Source organism: Caenorhabditis elegans, chromosome X (assembly GCF_000002985.6).
Source record: "Caenorhabditis elegans chromosome X".
NCBI lineage: Eukaryota > Metazoa > Nematoda > Chromadorea > Rhabditida > Rhabditidae > Caenorhabditis > Caenorhabditis elegans.
In genome coordinates this window covers 13,515,592-13,536,692 of record NC_003284.9, presented here as the reverse complement: position 1 = coordinate 13,536,692, position 21,101 = coordinate 13,515,592, and the positions used below count along the sequence as shown (strand labels likewise).

Below are 21,101 nucleotides of genomic sequence, written 5' to 3'. Positions count from 1 at the left end.
TAGTTGATGAGGATGATGTTGTTGAAATTAGAAAAAAAAAACTAAATTTTGCTCAAATTTCCTGTTTGGCCAACTAGATCTATCGAAGCGGCAAGAAATATATTTTTAGATGGGGTACTTTTAGCACTTTGATTTTATTGAAGCAGACCCTCCTAGAAATACTTTTGTTTAAAACATCCGTATCATCGTTGTTTTTCTAACTTGTTTCTTGTTTTTTTCTAAAATAATATGAAAAAATAATTCATTTCTCTTCCATTCTGTATAATTCTGTTTAATAAAATGTATATGTATTGTTATTTGGAAAAAAGGTTAAGCTAAATTTATAATTGTAAAACAAAAACCGTATTATCAGTTGGTAAAACATATTCAATAAGTTTTGATCACTTCAAGTTCCATGAACTGTAAAAATTAGCTTGTCCTAACGGCTTGTTGGGCACAGTGATGTTCATCGGTTTAGAATAGTCGTATAGAGACGGTGACTCCAAAATTATAAAGACTGTTCCTACATTGAGCACTGAGAAAATGATAAGGAATAGCCGATCCAAGACCATTGCGACAAATGTCCAATCATCCGAAATCTGCAATAAAAATTCTTATCTAATTTTGATTCGCAGTAATGTTTCCATGACGCCACAGGTCCGCATTTTCCGGAAACAGAAAGTGCGAACCTTGGAAATAGATGTTTTAGTATTTTACGATCAAACTAACAAATAACTAAAGTCTACAGCAAAAAAAAGTTTTGAAAATTTGTATTTAAATTTGAACGGCTGTCGTGTGCTTTTATCGCTTTTAGAAAAACGTTACTTCGTTATTTCTCCTTAAACCTGGACATATAGCAAATATGCTTGACCTGAAATTTGTATTTCATTGTTTCTATCACTCATAACTTTTAAATGTTTTCTAATTGATTTTTGAACACATGGTATGTTTTGTTACAAAACAGAGTTTAAGTACAGCGCAATTCTCACCTCCCCTTCCAGTTCATTATGTCGGAAGTGCTCTGCAATGAACCTCACTTGATTCAGTAAGTTCATAAAAACCACATCATCAACCGATTTGCTTTTTTGTCGTTTGGTTTTCCTAAACGCCACCGTTGGCGCGTTATTATTTTGAGCACATAAATACGGCTTCAGTCTCTGAAAAATCAATACTTGTAGTTTTTAAGAAACCACTGTCTACTAACATTCTCCACCGTACTATCATTATTCCTCATCCTCATATCGAATGTGTTATTCAAAACAGCTTGTGAGCTTGGCTTCCCTCTTAAGCTCATCAAATCATTGTTCTTTCCTTTGGCCTTGTTGCGATACTCGTTAGCCGCCTGAATATTCAACGCCTTGTTTGACAAACAAATTTGATTGTATAGTTGTTACCTTCGCCGCTGTTGCATAGTTGGAGCCCACCAAACTTGCCGCATTCACTAGTGGTGGTTGTTTGGTCACTTCGCCTTTTTCGGGTCGCGACATCAGCAAGATTCTGAAGATTGATAAATTTCTATCGAAGACAAAACTATACACAGGTTTTTGTTGTTGGGTTTTTGAAATTATTTTTTGTGATGTTTTCAGGAAAAAGTCTATGTATTAAGTTATGAAAAATAAAAACGTACGGAATGTTTTTGTATTTATACGCTTAAGAACAAGCAGTTTTAAACGGTGAAAACCTTAATCACGTTTAATTTGAATGGAGAAATTAATTATAAATTAATCTAATTTCAACAATGAGGACACGCAATACACTAGCGCCAGTGAGTGTAACTCATATTTGACGAATTTTGAAAAGCCGGCAAATATTTTTTATCACATTGCAGTTTGATAAACCTTTTCAATTACTCTAAAGATCTTGTGCTAGCCACTTTTAAATATAAAAAAAACACATACTTTGGGAGAAACTTCAAGAAAACTGCTCTAATCCACGGTGACATTTTGTGAGCACTTCCAGATCGAAACCGAAAGTTTACTGTGATAACAGATACCACTGTTGACAAGGCGACCAGAATCATAGTAGTGATGAGATATCTTCCAAACATTGGTATCACTAAACTTGTAGGTGGCATTAAATCAATGAGAACCTGAAAGTTCAAATTTAACAAACGTGAAAAGTCTCGGGTTCAAAACCACTAACCAAGAAAAACACAGTCAATGTAACCAAAATAGAAATGGAAAATGTGATTTTATGATCAGACAAGTAGAATACAAATGTGGTTAAGATAGAAATCAAAAAGCATGGAAGAATCAAGTTGCACGTGAAAAATAAAGTTTTCCGCCTGAAAATGAAATATTATATTTAAATTTTTAAGGCTGCAATAATTCAAACTAACCGTAGTCCGAAATAATAAGTAATATCGACGTATTTTTCAGGACCACAACAAGACGCATATAGAACAGAATGCCGTTCGGATGTCAAGGATAGTAAATCCCACTCAGCAGAGCGGTAGAAGAAGCTCAAATCCATGCCTTGCTGCATGAACTCTACATCATTATCGTCTTTTGTGATTGTAACGACTTCCTCTGTAACAAGTAATCCAAGGTATAAGAAAAGAATTGTTTCAGCCCAGCTGAATTTACCTTGTGGAAGTTGCTTCAAATCCACATATCTACCCGTATACGTCCATGTTCCGAATTTCATTTCACACTTTTGAGAGTCATATGGGAACCATGTAACATCAATCTGAATTTTCCCTCATTTTTTGCAATATGTTTTTTTTTTCATTTTTTCAAACCGGGCAAAACGACTTGTAAATAGCGGGCGGTTGCCAGTAAACGTTTCCTTCAAATGTCACCAACGCATCGGTCAAGATTGTGATGTCGGGGTCTCCTGCTGCGCTGGAAAGAAATTGCACTTTTTAACTACTAGAAAAGAGGTGCTTACTTGTTGTACAGCACTAGATCAGGAGTCCAAATAAAGTCGCTTGGAATGTGAAGTGTCTTCAAACCACCGTATTTTTCAGGTGTCCATGTTAGCTTTGCGTCGTTCCATTTCTCCAATAAAGTTTAATTAGATGTAGTCTTTTTTCAAGTTGTAAAATTAAAACTTACCATTTCTAGCCACAAGTTTGTGGTGAGCACTTGGTTTTTCTCATCAACATCGATGATTCTAATGAGAGAAGCACCAACGTCAACTGTCAAAATGTCAGAGCTGTTTTTAACAGGCCGAGGTACCTACAAATAGCGGAAATACATTTTATAATATTTTATTACTTGAAAATGCAGAGTTGTTGTGTACAAATCTCAATCATTTGATATATTTGAGCGGTAAGACAATGTAATTTCAAAAATCCAGAAATTTGGAAAAAACGGTGTTATAATACAATATAGTTTATCTATTTTCAGTATGACATTTAAAAAACGTTTTGAAAAATCAGTAATTCATTCGGAAGAAATGACAATTTCACATTAATTTTTGAAAGAAATACGAAATTTGATACAGAACTGAATTATTAATAATAACCTTGGACGCAATACTTCTTGCTCGTAAAAAACACAATTCATGCAACTAACCTTATTATAGTCGAAGAGCAAATCCTCATAAAGCTGGCTCTCCAAGTCCTTTGCGGTCCGTTTTATCTTAAACGCATTAGTTCCGCCGACTGCGACCAATAGGATTAGTGCCCAATTGAATGAGAACATTTGTAAACGTTTTTTATAGAGCATCACATTCAGAATGTTTTCAGGGGGGGGGTCAAGACAGAGTTTCGTTTCGAAACTGACGACGAACTAAGAAAAAGACAAAATATGAGGGAGCAGAAGTGTGGCTGCTCAAATAAATGGAGCACACAGAAAGAGCAGTAGCCGTTGTTGAAGGCCAAAAACGAGAAGCGGAAGAGATGCGCACGGGCCCAAAAGGAGATGCAGAAGAGTAGGGGGGCCCCTCAGAACATGACGAGTAGGAAAAAGATAGGGGAGAAGAAGAAGAAGAAGAAGAAGAAGAAGAAGAAGAAGAAGAAAACGTCGACAAGAGAGCAGGAAACGTCGCGGTTCTCCGGTTATGGATTTTGGGAATTACGAGGGGAACAGCCGACGCGTCTCTTGATCATTCCTCTTGATGGCGAAAGTAAAAAGACAAGAGGATGCAGTTTTGGTGCTGTTGAAAATTGAAAAACTTGCAATGAAGATTGGATTCATGAAAATGTCATTATTATGCGGATTAAAATGTTATGACATTCAAGCGTGTGCGATGTGCCATCACACATCTGGCAATGGGTAAAATTTGCACAACACAAGTTCGAATTTAAAGTTCAAGCTGTAACCGCGAAATTTTCAGACTAAAATGTAAAATAAAAGTTACAATTCATTTAGTTAATTTTTTTTTTGAGTGAATTTGATTTTTTAGTATCAAAAATCTGTTTTAGAAAATCAAATGATTTCAGGGGACTTCTTACATTAGCTACTCAAGATTTATCACATTTATGTTTTTGATAAGTCAGTAACAAAGATTTCATTATATCAATAAACTATCTCCCATTAAACTTTTACATGAAAGGGTGCAAAATCCGCATATTTGATATTATTGTTCGTTAAAATTAATTATATAATTATTATTTTAATTATCGCATCATTAATTGCAAAATTGATTGAATATGGAAATAAGTCCCAACACTTTCGCAAATAGTCTTGTTATAGAATTCAACAGTCTTCATATGAAATCATTTTGTAGCTTATCACTTTTATTGTTTGATTGTTCCTTGGCGCTGGTTGTTTCCGGCAGGAAACAACAGACACGCTGACGATTGACACTCTGAAAGCTACACACATTTTACAGAATATCTATTTACATGATTAATTGAACAAGTTATGAAAAATAACAAAAAAAAATAATACCGGATCATTTGAGCAATACAAATGGAACAAAGTAGTATGATAAAATGATCAAAGTGAAATTTAAATTAATCACTAGAAACTACGAGACTAGATCTACTTGTGAGGAAGTGGGTGGTGATCGGAAGTGAATAAGGAGTATCAAATTAAATGAATATATGGCATGAAAAATAAGAGAGAGTTTCAATTTTCAAAACAACTCATAGAGCCTAGAACATAACAGAAAGAAAGGGGAAATGGTAACCCGGAAAACAAATTTTGAAGGAAGGTCGAGGGAACGATAATACAAGCACAAAATGGAGATTTTTAATTTTTAAATACAATACGTAGTAAAGGCATCAATTCTCAAATATCAACTACACTGGGCTGTCTTTGACCTCAGACGGTGGAGGCAGTGGGGCCACGAATCGTTTCGGTGAGTTGTCAGTTGTGAGTGGTGATGGACAGCTCGTTCTGCTAGAAGATCGGTAGAAGCTGGACATGCTCCCAACATCAGAAATGGAGTCATCCATGTGTGAGTCCATGTCGCTTGCAGTGCGTGAGACTGATAGGAATTCTGAAATTGCATCATTGTTTGAGAAGGTGTCGAAAGAAAAAGTGTTTCGAAATCTTACCCATCCCGCCTAGCTCCTCTCCCCAGTCCAGTTCGTTGGTGGTTTGCTGGTTGTAGAAGTCGAGTTTCTCTTTCACCTGAAATAATGTGAGTTTGGCGTTTTTTTTTTTAATTACATACTTAGTACCCTTTTCCAACAATTAGCACATAATATTCTCACTGTCAAAGTTGCGAGAAATTGTTCTCAATATGTTTCAAATGTGTCTTTTTCTAACTCTTTTATTCCTAAAACTCACTGCTTTAAGGGCTGCCCCGACGTCGGCATAGACCTTCGGAACGTCCACATTGACCGATCCAAAAAGATTGTAGATGTCAATGTTATGAGAAAGTGGCTGCGTTGGTTTTTTGAAGTTCCTCTTAACAATTGGAGCTGGAACCACTTTTTGATTAAGCTTGATTAGTTGTGGTGGGAGCTCATCGGCGGAATCATCGTCATCATCGATGAGTGCTGGCGGTTGAGTTGTTGCTGGTTTGACTATTTCATCTTTCTGTAAAGTTGTTGGAAGACGCTCTAAGTACTTGATAAGACGATTGCAATCCCGTTTTTGTTCGTAATATGGTTCCAATTCCTCCACATCGATTGGCGCTTCTGAAAAAAAAATTGTCTTAGATATTGTGAAATGTGAAAGTTCTAGTTGACCAATTTCGAATGCATACGTTTCGGTCTCTGACAACTGGAAAAAAATGATTTCGCAACCCAATCCGACTTACTTATTTTTCGTGCGCTTGGGAATGACATTGGCACGCTATTGCCGTTCAGTTTGTTGTCGTTCAGCCAGTTTTTGTATTCCTCTCTGTCATCCTCGTAGGTGGATATCAAAGATTTGCGGCGGGAATTTGCACCTTGTAGTTGATGCTTGAGGTCCCGGATCTCATCTTCAATGTGTCGCCGCTCTTGCTTCATTTGCTTAAATCGGTTCTGGCAGCTAGTGAGTTCAAAGTAGACTTTCTGAATTTGATGGGATGAGTACCACAGTCTCTTTTATCATTAATAATATACTAACGTGTTTCTGTATGCGATTCTTCTCCAATTCCTGATCCATTCCTTTACGATGAGATGTGATTTCAGCCAATGACCTGAAATCATATCGCTATATTTTTTCAACTAAGAACATGAAAATCGTACTCCAACAACTTTTTATTTCTCTTCAACGCATCGATTTCCGTTACTAATGCCTGTTCATCGCGAGCCGACAGGTTCCGCTTGTATCGTTCCTGATGCTCCAGGAGCAGGCGATCTAAATGATCTTTGTTTCGGATGCGGCAATCGCGCTCCAAATCCAACTGCTTTGTTCTCTGTAAAAATTTTAATGTACAGTTTTGTTTCACAATGATCACTGCACAAAGGCATTATTCTATTATTAATATTTATTTTATCAAGTTGAATAACTACAGGTTTTGTTCTCAATATTTGTAGGTCACAGTAAATTTACAACTTTATTTGTAAAAATCTATTGTTTTTTTTTTTAATTTGATTAGTTTATATTATTGTTCCATGTACATCGTTTGATACACAAATTTTACAAAGAAAAAGCTGAAAATCCCAGATATTTTCTATTATTTTGATATTAATTTTAATTTTTTCAGCATCGTTGTTTTACAAAAAAAAACCCCCAGAAGCATTTAGACTTTTGTACTACTCAGCCTGGATTGCAAAGACGGTTTTAAACACACAAGCGTTGACCGCATTGTATGCTCTCAGCTGTTTCCCTTCGGCTCGCATTAGTTGTTCAGTGCGGTACCAACGCGTAACTGCCCAGTTTAAAACACACAGTTACTTTTTTGTAATTTTTTCAACATTTCAATTGGGCAACTATTTGCATCATTTTTGCTTCATGATCTTACCTGGCTATCAATGTTCACTTTGATCTTATCCCCGTCTCCTTTCAACTGTGCAAGATCAACTCGGAGTTGGTTACGTTTGTTTCTCATCTCGTTTTCAAGTGGGTTGGCATCTAGGCATGTTTTGCATCGCATTTGGATCTAGCAAATTAATAAAATTCATAAGAACAATTCTGAAATTGAATCCAACCTGAGATCGAATCTTTCGAATTTCCGAGTGGAACCCCTCCAAATCATTTTCAAACCGTTGACGATCTGGTGGGTTTGTACCAGTCTTTTCATTAACTTCTATGATATCATCTAGTGGTCGGTTCTCATGCATTTCTTTCCTATTACCTAGAAAAAAGAACGAATTGGGCGAATTGTGGATTTGAAGAATTCCTGACAAGAATAATAAACACATATGCAAAACCAAAAACAAAGGTTGGAGAAGCGATCCTTGAAGAAAAGATGAAAATGACAGTGAGAGAAAAGATAGAAGAGAGGAGTTGGGAGTGATAAGGCAAAAAGAAAAAAACGACGAAAGTATGAATAGTGAGGAAAAAAGGAGAAAAAAGTGCACTTGTGTAGGTGATAGAAAAAGTGGAGTTTGAAACGGCGCGAAAATCGGTTGATCAAACAGTTTTATCACGTGGAAAACCCCGGAGAGTGACCATCGAACCTTCTGGCGGAGACTCCGATTATTTATCAAGGATGATTCATAGCCACTTTGATCAGTATTAAAGTTTGCAAGGCCAGAGTAGTCTTTCTTATCAGATGGACGGAATCTTGTGTCTCTATTGTGGTTTATGCACTCGGTAACACATTCTGATTTAGCTATTTGATTCTTCAAAAAAAATCTATAAGAAAAAAAATATATAAAACACAATCTAATCATTCAAAATGACATACTGTTTTAAGAACACAGTGATTTATGTTGAAATGTTTTGATGAAAATGATTGTTTTTTATCAAGCTGAATAACAAAATCTAAAAAGCCAATTGGTAACCCGCCAAAACCATTAAGCTAGGATAGACCAAAATTTAATTGAAGCAATAAAACTTTAAGAATAGTGTAAGTACGCCTTGATTAGAAAGCCTAACGCTGGTCATCAAGTTCAATTTCAATGCAAACAGCGATAATTTTTTAACTAACTTGTCTCTGCATAACTTAACGTCTGAATACTTCGATGGACTATTTTAGGTGCTTCACGTTTAGTTGTAGACTGAATAATTGTATGAAAACTCAATACTCACATCTGAAAAACTATTGCAAGCCAGTGAAAAGGTGCAAGCTTTGATTTTTGCATCATATCTTCAAATGCGAAATCAGTGAAATTTTATACATATGTATTAGATATGTATCTCAATTTGGTTTATAGTTTACAGAGCCTACTAGCAAAATAGATTGGAAAATCTGTAGAAATATATTTTCTGTTTCAAAAAACTGAGGCCACTACTCGCAGTCTCCATGAAAACTAAATCTGACCGCCTTAGTCCTATTGTGTCACATTACACAACCCTTAGCAACATGTTTGTTCGCAAATTAGTGATATGAGACAGTTGGAGAAGCGCAGACATTGAGCGTGTGAACATTTTCGAAAATATTCGAAACAACTTGGCACGGGGCGCCACACTGATTGAAAATACTGAACATTAAAATTCGAAAATCAATAAACAAGTGTCCTACGTTGCCTTATCCAAAAATAAGAATGGAAGACTATCGTCAGGTCTTGTGACTTCTCAGACTTTTTATGGAAGCTTCCCCGGTCCCTCAGTCCTTATCACACGTCACATATAACCAGCAAGCCAAAAACACATTGCAAAAGAGGAAAGAGAGTGAGAGAAAAGAGACATAGAGATAGCCAGAGACACACACATAAACCAACGGACACCAACGCTGCCTGTTGGGGGCAGCAGCAGCGTTTTCGCTTCCCCTCCAACCGCCCATACGGACTCTGCGTATCACATCTCTCGCTTCTGCTGCGACCTCTCTGCGTAGCGTGCTGAGCGACGCGGACGGACTAGGCACACACACACGACTGACACGTCTATATTGTTGTGTCCCGGAGAGACTATCTACCCCTCCACTGTAACCTTTAAATTCCCCAAAAAACCCAAAAAAATTAGACTACTTTAATCAAAAACTTCAACAAAAACCAAAAAAAAAACTCAACATCAACTAATATTCTTGCTGATTGGAAATCATCACCTGCAAACGAACCAACAAAGAAGTAAGTTTTTTTTTGAAGTAAATATGTAGAAATGCTTGAATACTCATCAACCAAGTTTCAATAAACCTGTCCTATCATTATCGAACGTCTTTCAGCTCTTCCCATATTCAGACTTAGCAATAAGTGTTTCTCACTTCTCTGTAAATTTCGCAATTATCGAACAAAAACACCATATGACGGAGACTGCAAATGATAAAAATAGGCAAAATAGGGCCCAGAATCACATGTTTCTATACAATAACATAGGTGTCCTTTTCCTTGCTCGCTATCATTCTGTTTTCCAATTTTGTTTCCGTTCGGTTCCAACACGTCAAAAATTGAAAAACGAGGGCGCCGAGCGAGAGCGAAGCAGCCATAAAACCGTCATGTTTATATGTTGTGGCAGTTGAAGAGAATGCATGAATCATCTCACTGGGCCCCTCATTCGCTCCTCTCCTTTCGCCGCAGTCCGTTTAGTTATTGTCGAATCATCACCGCCACCAATCATCACAACACAGCCGCATTCCTTGTCCTGCTTCTCTAGCGGCTCAGATAATATCAATCGTCTTCTTCCTCCGTGGTGTAAGGAAGAGGGTGAGGCTTGTGTCGACGACAGTAGATCCTGAACAGATAGCGAAGAATAGTAAGGGGGAGGGAGATCAAAAACCAATCAATTCGATAGGCGATTGTCAATACACGAGTGAATTAGAATCATCCATAAAACTATACATTTTCTACAGTATTCTCTCCCACTCTTTTTGGTTTCCTTTCCTGTTAATTCGTTTCACTCTCTTCTTCTCCTCTCTCGGTTTTTTCTTCTTCCGCAAAACTATTGTCGCTATCTGTTGCGCCTGACGCGATCGTTCGTCGTCCCCTCGCTCCCGAGGCAGGCCCATGCTGCAACAGCAATATATCTATATATTCAATAGACGATAAAAAGCAGCGGGGCAAAAAGAAGAAAAAGAGAAAGAGTGTTGGCTGGGCTTCTTCTCCTTGTTCACTCCCGGTTTTCCATCATTGACTCCGATGTTTTTTTCTTTTCCTATTGCCTTAGCATCGGATGTTTCACATCCTAATCTTTTTACGTTCGACTTTCCATGTTCCTTATGGATTTCTATAATCTCGTAAAAATACAGTAGAAAGCAATTTTCATGCCCATTCCAACACAATAAAGATACGTCGTTGACACGCCAGGGCATTTGAGCATTGCACCCAATTTCCACTCCATTTATAAATGTGGGCGAAAGATGAGGAAAGGAGGGCTGCACGCCTTTTTTCTTACTTGCCTTCATTCACGCCTTCCCTTGTTCAGTCACTTTAGTTTCTCCCATTTTGCTCATTCTTATGTGAATTTGGTTTCACAATACATTTTCCTGCTCTCGTCCTTTTAGCAATTTTCTATTTTTCAGTACGATGGCCCAAGTTCCACCGCCAATGACTCAAGTGGTTACCAGTGCTCCACCACCGACCGCAGCAGCAACCGTCGTCGCCGGTGCAGTTGCCGGACAACCACAAGCCGTCATTCAGCAGGGTCCACCGCCAACAAACATAGGATACCCGCCAAATGCAACCTATTCGATGGCTTCACTCTACATTGGTGATCTTCATCCCGATGTTTCAGAGGCTATGCTATTCGAGAAGTTCAGTATGGCGGGACCGGTGCTTTCAATCCGAGTGTGCCGCGACAATACCAGCCGCTTGTCGCTCGGGTATGCCTACGTCAACTTCCAGCAGCCTGCTGATGGTGAGTTTGCATTTTGATTAAATTCAGAAATTTTGTGAGATAGCTCTTTAACATCTGAGACGCAATGCACAGCGAAAGGGAAGATTGTTGTATGCACAACAGGGGACGTTGTACATATATCACATGAACACACCAGTACCAAACCGTGCTCTCTCACCTCGCAACAACAGTCCCCGTTCTGCTCACACATCTCTCTGTGCAGAATTGCGCAATAAAGAGAGCCACTAGAAGAGTTGCCACGTCACAGTATGACGTAGTCTGTGGGAAACAAGTGTTTATAGAATGCATACCAGGTGCTAGAAAATTTGAATGCTTGTTATATAAAAATGAGGAAGACAACTCATAAAAATATGTTTATTTCAATTTATCACATGGAATATAATAATTCTTACAGCCGAGCGCGCCTTGGACACTATGAACTTCGAAGTCATCCACGGACGTCCAATGCGTATCATGTGGTCCCAACGTGACCCTGCTGCTCGCCGTGCCGGAAATGGAAACATCTTCATTAAGAACTTGGATCGTGTCATTGACAACAAGTCCGTCTACGACACTTTCTCGCTTTTTGGAAACATTTTGTCTTGCAAAGTTGCCACCGACGATGAAGGAAACAGCAAAGGATACGGATTTGTTCACTTCGAGACTGAGCACTCTGCGCAAACTGCCATTGAGAAAGTCAATGGAATGCTTCTTTCTGATAAGAAAGTGTAAGTTTACCCTATTGAGTTGCAAGTTTAATCGTTTAAATTTTCAGCTATGTCGGAAAATTCCAACCTCGCGCACAACGCATGAAGGAGCTTGGAGAGAGTGGCCTCAAGTACACCAACGTCTTCGTCAAGAACTTCGGCGAGCATCTCGACCAGGAAAAGCTTTCCGCAATGTTCTCCAAGTTTGGAGAGATTACTAGTGCCGTAGTGATGACCGATGCGCAAGGCAAACCAAAAGGTTTTGGATTTGTCGCTTTTGCTGATCAGGATGCCGCTGGTCAAGCTGTTGAAAAACTCAACGACAGCATTTTGGAAGGAACTGACTGCAAGCTTTCAGTCTGCAGAGCTCAAAAGAAGTCTGAGCGTTCTGCAGAGCTCAAGAGAAAGTACGAAGCTTTGAAGCAAGAGCGTGTCCAGCGTTATCAAGGAGTAAACTTGTACGTCAAGAACATTGAGGAAGATCTCAACGATGATGGTCTTCGTGATCACTTTTCTTCCTTCGGAACAATCACTTCTGCTAAAGTTATGGTTGATGAGAACGGAAGATCGAAGGGATTCGGTTTCGTGTGCTTTGAGAAGCCAGAAGAGGCAACCGCTGCCGTCACTGATATGAACTCCAAAATGATTGGAGCCAAGCCACTGTATGTGGCCCTTGCTCAACGCAAGGAGGATCGTCGTGCTCAGTTGGCATCTCAGTACATGCAAAGACTTGCAACTCTTCGCATGGGACAGCAGGCCAGCGGAGTTCCAGCAATGACTCAGCTCTACCAGCCAGGACAACAAGGATACTTTGTTCCAAATCCAATGAATGTACGTTTCTACAAAGTTAATTCAAATGTCTTAATTTCTTAATTTACAGGCTCAAGGGCGTCCAGGATTCCAGCCACAATCTGCTCAAATTCGCGGACCACCAGGACAACGCGTGTTCCAAAACCAGATGTTCATGCAATATCCATTCAATCAGCGCCAAGTTTACCCACAACAACAGGGACGTCCACCAATGCGAACCAACGATGGTCGTCCACAATATGGAATGGCTCCAAGACCAGCCGGAGCACCACGTGTCGGAGGACCTGGAGTGCAGATGGGAGGGGCACCTATTCGTCAAGTAAGCTTTAATCCAGATAAAATGAATACTACTCTCTATTTTTCAGCAAGGACCAGCCCCACGCGGAGCACCACAGAAGCCGTTCTACCAAGGACCACCACGCCAGCAACAACCACAACAGCACTCCCAGCAACCAGCACAACAGCCAGGACAACAAGGACAAGGACAATCCGGAATCGTTATTCACGGACAGGAGACTCTTACCTCCCATATGCTTGCTCAAGCTGCTCCACAAGAGCAAAAGCAACTTCTCGGAGAGCGTATCTATGCTCTTATCGAGAAGATGTTCCCGAACCACAAGGAGGCCGGCAAAATCACTGGAATGATGCTGGAGATTGACAACGCCGAGTTGATCATGATGCTCCAAGACGCTGAGTTGTTCAGAAGCAAGGTCGAGGAAGCCTTTGGAGTGCTCACCAATGCTCAGAGTGCTGCTGCTTCTACTTCTGCTCCAACTGCTAAAAACTAAGCTCTCTAACTTCATCTTGCATGCCAAGGTCGTAATATTCTCTGATATTCAGAGCAAAAATTGTTGGCTATACTTTTTGGTACTGAAAGCAGTATTCATTCTGCATTTCATAATTTCTCATCCAATTTTTTTACCTTCCCATTTCCTATTGTACTTTCTTCAAATAATCTTACAAAAAACCCCAAAAAAATTTAAAAATCTGGAGAAAAAATTAAAAAAAAAGGAAAAAAATTCAAAAAATTCAAAAAAATGCTTCTATTTTTCTTTATTTCAATTTCACATTTCTTGCTTGGTATTTAAAATTGTCTTGAACTGCGTTGAAGCTGATTTCTTTAACGAATGTGTATAGTTTCATCTGAAAATCCCTAAAAAAAAATATTTTTTCTTTTCTGGTCCTCTCTCTTGTCTCACTTCAATCCAATTCAACATTTATGTGTACTTTGTTACTTTCTCCAGAATTTCGGTGTTTTTTTTTTTTTCATCAAAAACTTGGAAACCTAGAGATTGCAACTAATTTTTAACATGGTAATTTGTTCGGCCTTGTAATGTACTCCGAAGCCCAAGCTCAGAACAAATCGTCTCACCCCCGCCAGCCAGCAATTTCATTGAAATTAGATGCTTCTTTCTGAATGCTTTGATATTTCTGTGCAACAATGTGCAACTTTGTCATTTCCCGCCTAATAATATGCTCTTTGTGTTAATAAGTATATTCCCACTTATATAAGTTATTGCAACTCTCACCCCTCCCCATCCTCCCATAAAACCTAAAATTTTTCTTTTGTACCCCAATTTGTACCCACATAACAATTGATACATCCATTCTGTGGTTTTTCCGATATCCCAACATCTTATCGTTTTCCCCAGAATTTTTCTAATTATCATTATAATAATTTTGTTGTAAACTTTTTGAATTAAATAATGATAAATGTATCTATAAAAGGAACTCATCTGTTCTATTTTCAAAATTACTTTCAAAATGCGGAGAAACACTCAATAATGGTGACCTGATATTTAATAACAACAGGATTACTTGAATATAACAAAACATAATGCGGCATCAAAAATCAATTTTCTTCAATTTGATCAATTTGCAAAAAATCTGAACAAGTTCTTACCTCTGAACTCTGAACTTTGAAAATGAATATCTGACTTAAAATGAACTTTTTGAAAATGTTTCTTCGGGGACTTGTTTCAAATTTTAAGCGCTTTCAGAATTTAATAACAAAATTTTTCCAGGTGCCAGAAGTTTTAGGTTCAATCCAGAAAACTGAATTTGAGCCATATAAATGACCGCATTTGTTTATTAGGAGATTTATTTAGTTTGTGTAACTTTGAAAATTAATATCTGACTTAAAATGAACTTTTTTGAAAATGTTTCTTCGGGGACTTGTTTCAAATTCTAAGCGCTTTCAGAATTTAATAACAAAATTTTTCCAGGTGCCAGAAGTTTTCAGTTCAATCAAAAAAACTGATTTTCAGGATCAATTTTAAAGTTATGAAATGTAAGTAAATATGAAAACAAATAATCGGTTATATTGCATCTAAAAAAGTGCGGTCAGCCACATGCCTAAAATTTCAGATTTTCTGTTTGAACTGAAAGTTTGTATTAAGTTAGTATTTTTTACTCTCCATCACGGAAATTGTAACTTACAATTTTGAAGTGTTAATTTCAATACTATTTGATAATAATAAGAACATATTTGTTTAGATTAAATTAAGGAGTTTCAATGAAATTCAAAATCATTATTGACAAGTCACAAGAGCGAAGGAAATCACGGTCAATGGTTTTAAAATCAGGCAAGATTTATAGAATAGTTTGTTCCACGAGAATTTCTCCGAATCCCGCTGGTGGAGCTTCCGTGAAGTTTTTGAATTTGAGATCGAGAATTGCTGAGTCGTCAACATACACCATAGGGTAAACCTGAAAATGATAACAATTTCAATAAAAAAATTGATTAGGAAAATTGTGGTTTGTGTCCAAATGGTTGCATTCCAAGCCAGGGATCATATTAAAAAGTTGAGCGCAACGAATGAATATTGAATCTTAATCTTATTAGGCACTGTTCCTAAGTGATTTCTTAATCCCTTCAAATAATCTCTTGGCATACCGGGCCTCGAACTCCAGTTATCACATCTTCCACTGCTTTTCCGTTTACATAGAACTTGAGCTCCACGTGGTCATATGCAACACCCTGAAAGGTTGAGTTTTTAACAGATTTACTTGGTAACAAATAGTTTAATACTTTTGTTTTTTTTTCTTTAAACTTCAAATTATATTTGAGTATTTGCAATCGTTACTTGAAATTGTATCACATTATTTGTATTCCATTGTAAGACATGTTAAGCTTTAAAAAAAACTAGCAATTTGTTTTGAAAGTACGAAATAATTCCATTTTTCTGCTTATAAAACGCACCACAACATCTCCTTCCTCCACAGTTTTTGTCATTTTTGCCACGACCTCATTTTCCTTTGCAATGTCTCCATTATCTCTGATTCCCCAAAACTTTTCAGTGCATGGGACTTTGTCGAATGGTGATTGCTTTTGTCCTAAGCCTATTCCCCATGTTCCTGAAAATAAGACATTTGTACTTTTTTAATTTCATTTGAGGAAACACTAGTTTTGAAAAACAAAAACTCACCGGTTTGTTGAACTGTCACTTGGAAATATGCTTTGTTTTGCACAATTGGAACAGTTGCAATCGCTCCTCCAATACCGCAAATTCGTTCTCCTTCTTTGAGAATAACTACATTTTTACCTATAAAAAGTTTAAAGTTCTTTTTTTTTTGCTTTTTTTTACTACATAGCGTATTTAGTAAAACATACTCATGTTAATGAAACTTTATCTGCTGGATTGTTAAAGGTGGAGTAGAGTCAAAAAATGTTTTGCTTTAAATGGCAGAAAATAGACCCTAGTGACCGAATATGACTGTGAAAAATATTAATAAAAACATTTTTCAATTTTTTATAAATTTTTTCAATTTTTCAAAAGTCAAAAAAAAACGCCAAAATTAAGTTTAAATTTCCGCGCAAATGAGAGACGTCATTTTTGATATTCTCACGTTTTCTGGCTGAATGCTAAAGTTTTTTTTCAAGTTTTTTCTCTGTATTTGGCTCTGTTTGTCAAATTTTCCAACATTTTTCCAAAAAAACCATATATAAAAGAATAATCAAGAAAAATCGACGAAAACGCGAAAATACCAAAAATGAAGTCATTCATTTCATTTTTGAGAAATTGAAAAAATTTTTAACACTTAGTTTTTTTTTTAAATATTTTCATTAGGGTCTATTTTCTGTCATTTAAACGAAAAAAAGTTGACTCTACTACACCTTTAAATATTTGTTTAAAGTGTGAAGATTTTGGAACGTGAACAAGCCAGCCAACTTTAAGTTCAAAACCATACCCATTCTCCCCACATCTAGTCGTACTGTTGGCTGGTAGACTGCGTTAAATCGTGGATACGAGGCATTGTCAAAACTGGAGCCTTCCACACAGTCGAAGCACGGTGCCAAACATGAAAACCAACCACGGATATTGTTCATCTGAAAATTTAGTGCTGGATGGTAAAATATTACACGCGTTTTCAATTAAAAAGAAACAAGGGGGAGTGAAGATGACAATTTTTTACTAATTACAAATATTTGTTATCTGTTGAAAAAAGAGTGTTATGTTTTCAGTTAATACCTAAATTGTTTGTCAAATTGAGTCATTTGTAATCTAGAATGAACAATTACAACTTTAAACTCATAAAAGAAAGTTGCGAAATTCGTATAAAGTATGAAAACATCAAGCAAAAACATGCATGTAGTTCGAGCTCATCACGTTTGTCAATAGAGCGCGTTTAACGCATTCTGTTTTAATGGTGGCAGCGGTGAGAAGAGTCGGAAGGCAAGAGAGCACGCGAGAAGAAGAGATGACAGAGAGCTGACTTGAGATAATGTGCGCTGGTTTATTCCCTTTGTGTCCGCGCTCAGGGGGACACCAGCTGTTGTAGAACCACCGAAGAATTGCCTACCGACAGTCACAGTCCATCTTCTTGCCAAGGTTGCCCTTTCTGTTTCTTTCTCTACCATCCTCCGCTAACCGAGTGCTCTTTACCGGCAGACAGTTTTCGCTGCAGAGGCAGAGGAGACACACCGCTCTACCGTCTGCCAGCAATCTCTTTCTCGTTCGCCCGCCAATAAAATCGGATTTTAAATTTGAATTACATAGATTCTTAACTCTTGCAACATTATTTTTTTTGCCTCCAATACCACGTTAGACACTTTTGAATGTTAATTAAAATTTTTTCAGATCCAAAATGTGCGAGAATCTTTATGGAGAGGAGTACAAAATGGAGATCCTTCGACTCCAAAAAATGATGAATAATATGACTTGCGGACAGATGGCAAAACCCTTGACAATGAAGGATTTTCAAATTCATCAGGTATGATTGGAAAAGATTACAGTTAGAGGACCAAAGAAAACTGGGTCAAGGAAAGTGTGCGGTTTTTGAATATTCAAGGTTGTTGAAAGCGCTTTCTTCGGAAACTTACGCAAGTGCAGTCGCAAAAGTGCAAGAGGATTAGATGAAGATTTTTTTAACTTTCGAAATTTGAAGATAATTCCCAAAGTTTTCACAAGAATAGAAAGTTCGTTGTTTTTTCGATGATAGTGTGAGAAACCTTTTGAAAACCGTTCAGTTTTGAAATGAACAAGTTTTCTAAGTATGTGACTAATTACTCACTTTTTGCAATCCAAACAAACTAATCAAAGTATTAAAATTTGCGTAATAAGAAATTATTTTTGAAAGATAACTATGGTGTGCTCAAAACGTGCTCAAGAAAAATATTTGAAAGTTCCCTGTCTAATTTTTTTTCCTGAAACAAACTTTTGTCTCTACCAAAGATTTTTCGATTCCCTAAAGACGTACACATGTATAAGCTTTTATCAGTGTCGGCATGTAAAAGAGAAACAAATGGCAACATTTCTGCTGAGTTTGCGTGAAAGTCAGTCAACGCCAATGACGAATAAAAAGAATAGAGGGAAGGCGGCAATGAGATTGTTTGCTGCGAAACATTTTTTTTTTGCTTCAAAATAGTTTATTTTGGTTTCAGATTTCTATGGATAAATAAAAAATGAGGTCATAAGTTTCGTATTTCAAATTTGAATCAAAAGATCTAGAGCAAAACAAAAGCCCGCAACATGTGAGAATTTTGAATATTTGAATACATTAGGGAAGGAGTCTGCAGTGAAAAATGAACGTGGCTCTGAATTTTTATAAGGATTAATTTGAGTGATTTGATAGCTATTATTGTTTCTGAATGTAAAATATATCCAAAGTTTGATCCAACTCGATCCAAAATATATTACCCAATTTTTATAGTCGAAACTAATAATTGTTAGGCAAAATTTTGGCAAGAAATTGTCTTCGAATAGAAATTTGCCCTTATTTTTAGTAAAACTGAATAATGACAATCCGACATATACTTGCTATTAGAAAAAAAAGTTTAGAACTGCCATCAGATTTGAAAACTTTTCTGCGAGTTCTGGCAAATTGCCAACATTTAAAAAAAGTGAGCTTTTGAGGAAATCCAAAACAATGCCGCATATTCCGACCCCTACAATGTTTTAATACAAATAATTAAAACAAAATTAAAGAATAAAAAGTGTAGGAGAACAATTTTTTCCGTCGACTTCCAAAATAATCAGCGGCAAAAACCGAGTAATTTTCACTTTTGGACAGTAATTAAAAAATTTTCAAAAAAAATTTTGAAAAGTTTTATCATCAAATTCGGCAATAATGGGACCATAGCAGTGGTGTTTAGCATTTTCCCCACTGGCGCTACTCCATCTTTAACATTTTTATTTCAGGCTCTTGGAAAAGGCGCCTATGGAAATGTGTACCGTGTTCGAAGCCTTCATGATGGAAAAGACGTATGTTTTTGTTTTTACATTATTGCATCTCAATTGAATTATTACATTCGAATTTTTCAGTATGCACTCAAGCAAATCATGATTTCTTCGAAAAACGAGGGAATCCCGCAAAGTGTGCTTCGCGAAATAACAGTGATGAAGCATCTGGCACGAAAAGCTCATCCGAACATCATCTCCTTAAAGTCTGTTTTTCATCAACTTGACCCCGTGAGAGCAATTCTCAAGATAAATATGATAATGGAAAGGTGTGATTGGGATTTGCACACGTTCCTGCGCAATATTCCACGCGGAGTTCCGGAGCAACAAGCAAAACATGTCACTGCACAAATTGTTCGAGCACTGGATTTTCTTCACACACACAGTATCATTCATCGGGATTTGAAGCCTCAGAATATTCTACTCAACAGAGATCAAACCGTGAAATTGGCTGATTTTGGATTGTCAAAAGAGTACTCAAATACAACGGCTTTCACAACATTAGTAAGTTTTTACGCTTAAAACTTGATTTCGAGAAAGCATGTCTATACACTAACTTATTTTTCATACAAATGTCTTTAAAAAAAAGATTTTAAAAAAATTATTGTATGTATAAAGTCGGTTTGTATTCGGTTTTCAAATTAAAATTATAGAACAAACAGTACATTTTTTAAGAGTTTTACCTTTTCTTTTTAAATTTTTAAAAATTAGTTATTTACAAATACGATTGTTTTAGGTTGTCACTCTTTGGTATCGATCACCGGAAGTTCTTCTTCAATCCTACTACAACAGTACAGTTGACATGTGGGCTCTCGGGTGCATTGTATCGGAAATTTACTGCCGACAGCCACTTTTTGTAGGCCAAAACGAGGCTGAGCAGTTGACAGACATTTTCAAGTAAGTTTTACAAGAAAATCTAAAATTTAGTATGTATGTTTAAAAAACCCGTAAGATTGCCTAATTACAGAAAAACTGCAATATTGAACTTATATTAATTGTTCAGGAAAATGGGCACCCCAGTTGGCAAGGATTGGCCGAGTGAATCTGTCATCGCCCGAGACTCATTCCCACAATATCGCCCGACCAACCTCAAGGATCTGAGCCCGCAGATGTCAAAACAGGCAATCGAGTTTGTGCAACAGTGCCTGAGATATGATCATTCGAAGCGACTTTCTGCTCGTGGAGCATTGAGCCATCCGTTCTTGAAGCCTGCGGTGGCAACAAAATCTCGTGTTCTCAAGCAAATCAACTTCAACAAGTGAAACCAGATATTCATTTTTTTTTGTATTTTTCCATTTTGACTTATTCATTTTTTTTTTCAATGTTATGACACTTTCTCCACGTGTATATATCTTTGTGTGCTGCTGCGCTGTTTTATTTTTAGTGTGATCTCTTAAATGTTGTGAATTCCTGACAATGATTCTTTCATATTTTTTTAAAATAAAGTTTTTTAGATACTATATTTTCAAAAAGTAGGAGCCTTGAAAACAATAGAAAAAGAATGAGGTAGTCGGACAGAAATGAAAATCTAAAATAAATTTAAGAAGAAAATCACTAGAAGTTTTTATGTAGAGCATTTTATCAAAATGATGGGCAGCAGATTGTTGACATATCCTTTTCAGTCGTTCCTACTCCGCAAATAGTGATTAAATCCTGATCTGAAAGAGTTATTGGCATTTTTCAAAAAATTTCCAACAGCTCTTATTGATAGATACAATAAC

The 21,101-nt window shown here is 37.0% G+C and overlaps 5 protein-coding genes and 2 non-coding genes across 9 annotated transcripts; 2 read left to right on the top strand and 5 right to left on the bottom strand.

Annotated features, from left to right (window-relative positions):
* Positions 1-233: 233 nt before the first annotated feature.
* Positions 234-3,840, bottom strand: acr-12 (AcetylCholine Receptor; the record flags this gene model as incomplete). 2 transcript variants are annotated; one of them, NM_077861.6, is made up of 12 exons in its annotated part: positions 234-578; positions 969-1,136; positions 1,184-1,321; positions 1,374-1,476; positions 1,878-2,068; positions 2,122-2,263; positions 2,318-2,507; positions 2,565-2,667; positions 2,720-2,822; positions 2,869-2,978; positions 3,036-3,158; positions 3,498-3,840. In NM_077861.6, 12 exons carry the CDS (start codon positions 3,648-3,650, stop codon positions 381-383), a joined length of 1,722 nt encoding a protein of 573 aa, NP_510262.1. The 2 variants fall into 2 exon arrangements, with proteins under 2 accessions (NP_510262.1, NP_001300370.1); NM_001313441.4 differs by lacking the exon at positions 3,498-3,840 and having other exon boundaries at positions 381-578; positions 3,036-3,038.
* A 911-nt stretch (positions 3,841-4,751) lies between these two features.
* Positions 4,752-7,605, bottom strand: F18H3.4 (Lebercilin domain-containing protein). The gene is made up of 8 exons (NM_077860.7): positions 7,460-7,605; positions 7,273-7,410; positions 6,554-6,723; positions 6,432-6,504; positions 6,139-6,376; positions 5,664-6,016; positions 5,429-5,504; positions 4,752-5,370 (listed from the first exon to the last, which is right to left on the bottom strand). Exons 1-8 carry the CDS (start codon positions 7,589-7,591, stop codon positions 5,171-5,173), a joined length of 1,380 nt encoding a protein of 459 aa, NP_510261.1. The 5' UTR covers positions 7,592-7,605; the 3' UTR covers positions 4,752-5,170.
* Positions 7,044-7,108, bottom strand: F18H3.7. Its single transcript, NR_102226.1, has one exon. It is a non-coding gene; the product is annotated as an Unclassified non-coding RNA F18H3.7 (non-coding RNA).
* A 3,264-nt stretch (positions 7,606-10,869) lies between the features above and the next one.
* pab-2 (Polyadenylate-binding protein) lies at positions 10,870-14,431 on the top strand. 2 transcript variants are annotated; one of them, NM_001392873.1, is made up of 5 exons: positions 10,870-11,204; positions 11,599-11,911; positions 11,959-12,721; positions 12,771-13,019; positions 13,066-14,431. In NM_001392873.1, exons 1-5 carry the CDS (start codon positions 10,874-10,876, stop codon positions 13,486-13,488), a joined length of 2,079 nt encoding a protein of 692 aa, NP_001379081.1. In that variant the 5' UTR covers positions 10,870-10,873; the 3' UTR covers positions 13,489-14,431. The 2 variants fall into 2 exon arrangements, with proteins under 2 accessions (NP_001379081.1, NP_001379082.1); NM_001392874.1 differs by lacking the exon at positions 10,870-11,204 and having other exon boundaries at positions 11,597-11,911; positions 13,066-14,419.
* F18H3.6 lies at positions 11,228-11,434 on the bottom strand. The gene has a single exon (NR_072421.1). It is a non-coding gene; the product is annotated as an Unclassified non-coding RNA F18H3.6 (non-coding RNA).
* A 743-nt stretch (positions 14,432-15,174) lies between the features above and the next one.
* F18H3.1 (SPRY domain-containing protein 7) lies at positions 15,175-17,030 on the bottom strand (the record flags this gene model as incomplete). The annotated part of the gene is made up of 5 exons (NM_077857.9): positions 15,175-15,409; positions 15,597-15,680; positions 15,903-16,057; positions 16,129-16,245; positions 16,892-17,030. The coding sequence occupies 5 exons, from the start codon at positions 17,028-17,030 to the stop codon at positions 15,293-15,295; spliced, it is 612 nt and encodes a 203-aa protein (NP_510258.2). The 3' UTR covers positions 15,175-15,292.
* A 751-nt stretch (positions 17,031-17,781) lies between these two features.
* Positions 17,782-20,837, top strand: cdk-4 (Cyclin-dependent kinase 4 homolog). Its single transcript, NM_077855.8, has 5 exons — positions 17,782-17,914; positions 19,342-19,404; positions 19,465-19,884; positions 20,117-20,277; positions 20,384-20,837. Exons 1-5 carry the CDS (start codon positions 17,789-17,791, stop codon positions 20,640-20,642), a joined length of 1,029 nt encoding a protein of 342 aa, NP_510256.1. The 5' UTR covers positions 17,782-17,788; the 3' UTR covers positions 20,643-20,837.
* The last annotated feature ends 264 nt before the right edge of the window (positions 20,838-21,101 follow it).

Excerpts from the sequence above, each read along its gene's own strand:
- cdk-4 (NM_077855.8), top strand. The coding sequence starts at position 17,789 with ATGTGCGAGAATCTTTATGGAGAGGAGTACAAAATGGAGATCCTTCGA. Across the intron at positions 17,915-19,341 it reads AGGATTTTCAAATTCATCAG|GCTCTTGGAAAAGGCGCCTA; the intron begins GTATGATTGGAA and ends TTTTTATTTCAG. Across the intron at positions 19,885-20,116 it reads CAACGGCTTTCACAACATTA|GTTGTCACTCTTTGGTATCG; the intron begins GTAAGTTTTTAC and ends CGATTGTTTTAG.
- pab-2 (NM_001392873.1), top strand. The coding sequence starts at position 10,874 with ATGGCCCAAGTTCCACCGCCAATGACTCAAGTGGTTACCAGTGCTCCA. Across the intron at positions 12,722-12,770 it reads TTGTTCCAAATCCAATGAAT|GCTCAAGGGCGTCCAGGATT; the intron begins GTACGTTTCTAC and ends CTTAATTTACAG. Across the intron at positions 13,020-13,065 it reads GAGGGGCACCTATTCGTCAA|CAAGGACCAGCCCCACGCGG; the intron begins GTAAGCTTTAAT and ends TCTATTTTTCAG.
- F18H3.4 (NM_077860.7), bottom strand. The coding sequence starts at position 7,591 with ATGCATGAGAACCGACCACTAGATGATATCATAGAAGTTAATGAAAAG. Across the intron at positions 6,505-6,553 it reads AGAAATAAAAAGTTGTTGGA|GTCATTGGCTGAAATCACAT; the intron begins GTACGATTTTCA and ends ATATGATTTCAG. Across the intron at positions 5,505-5,663 it reads TCGGGGCAGCCCTTAAAGCA|GTGAAAGAGAAACTCGACTT; the intron begins GTGAGTTTTAGG and ends ACATTATTTCAG.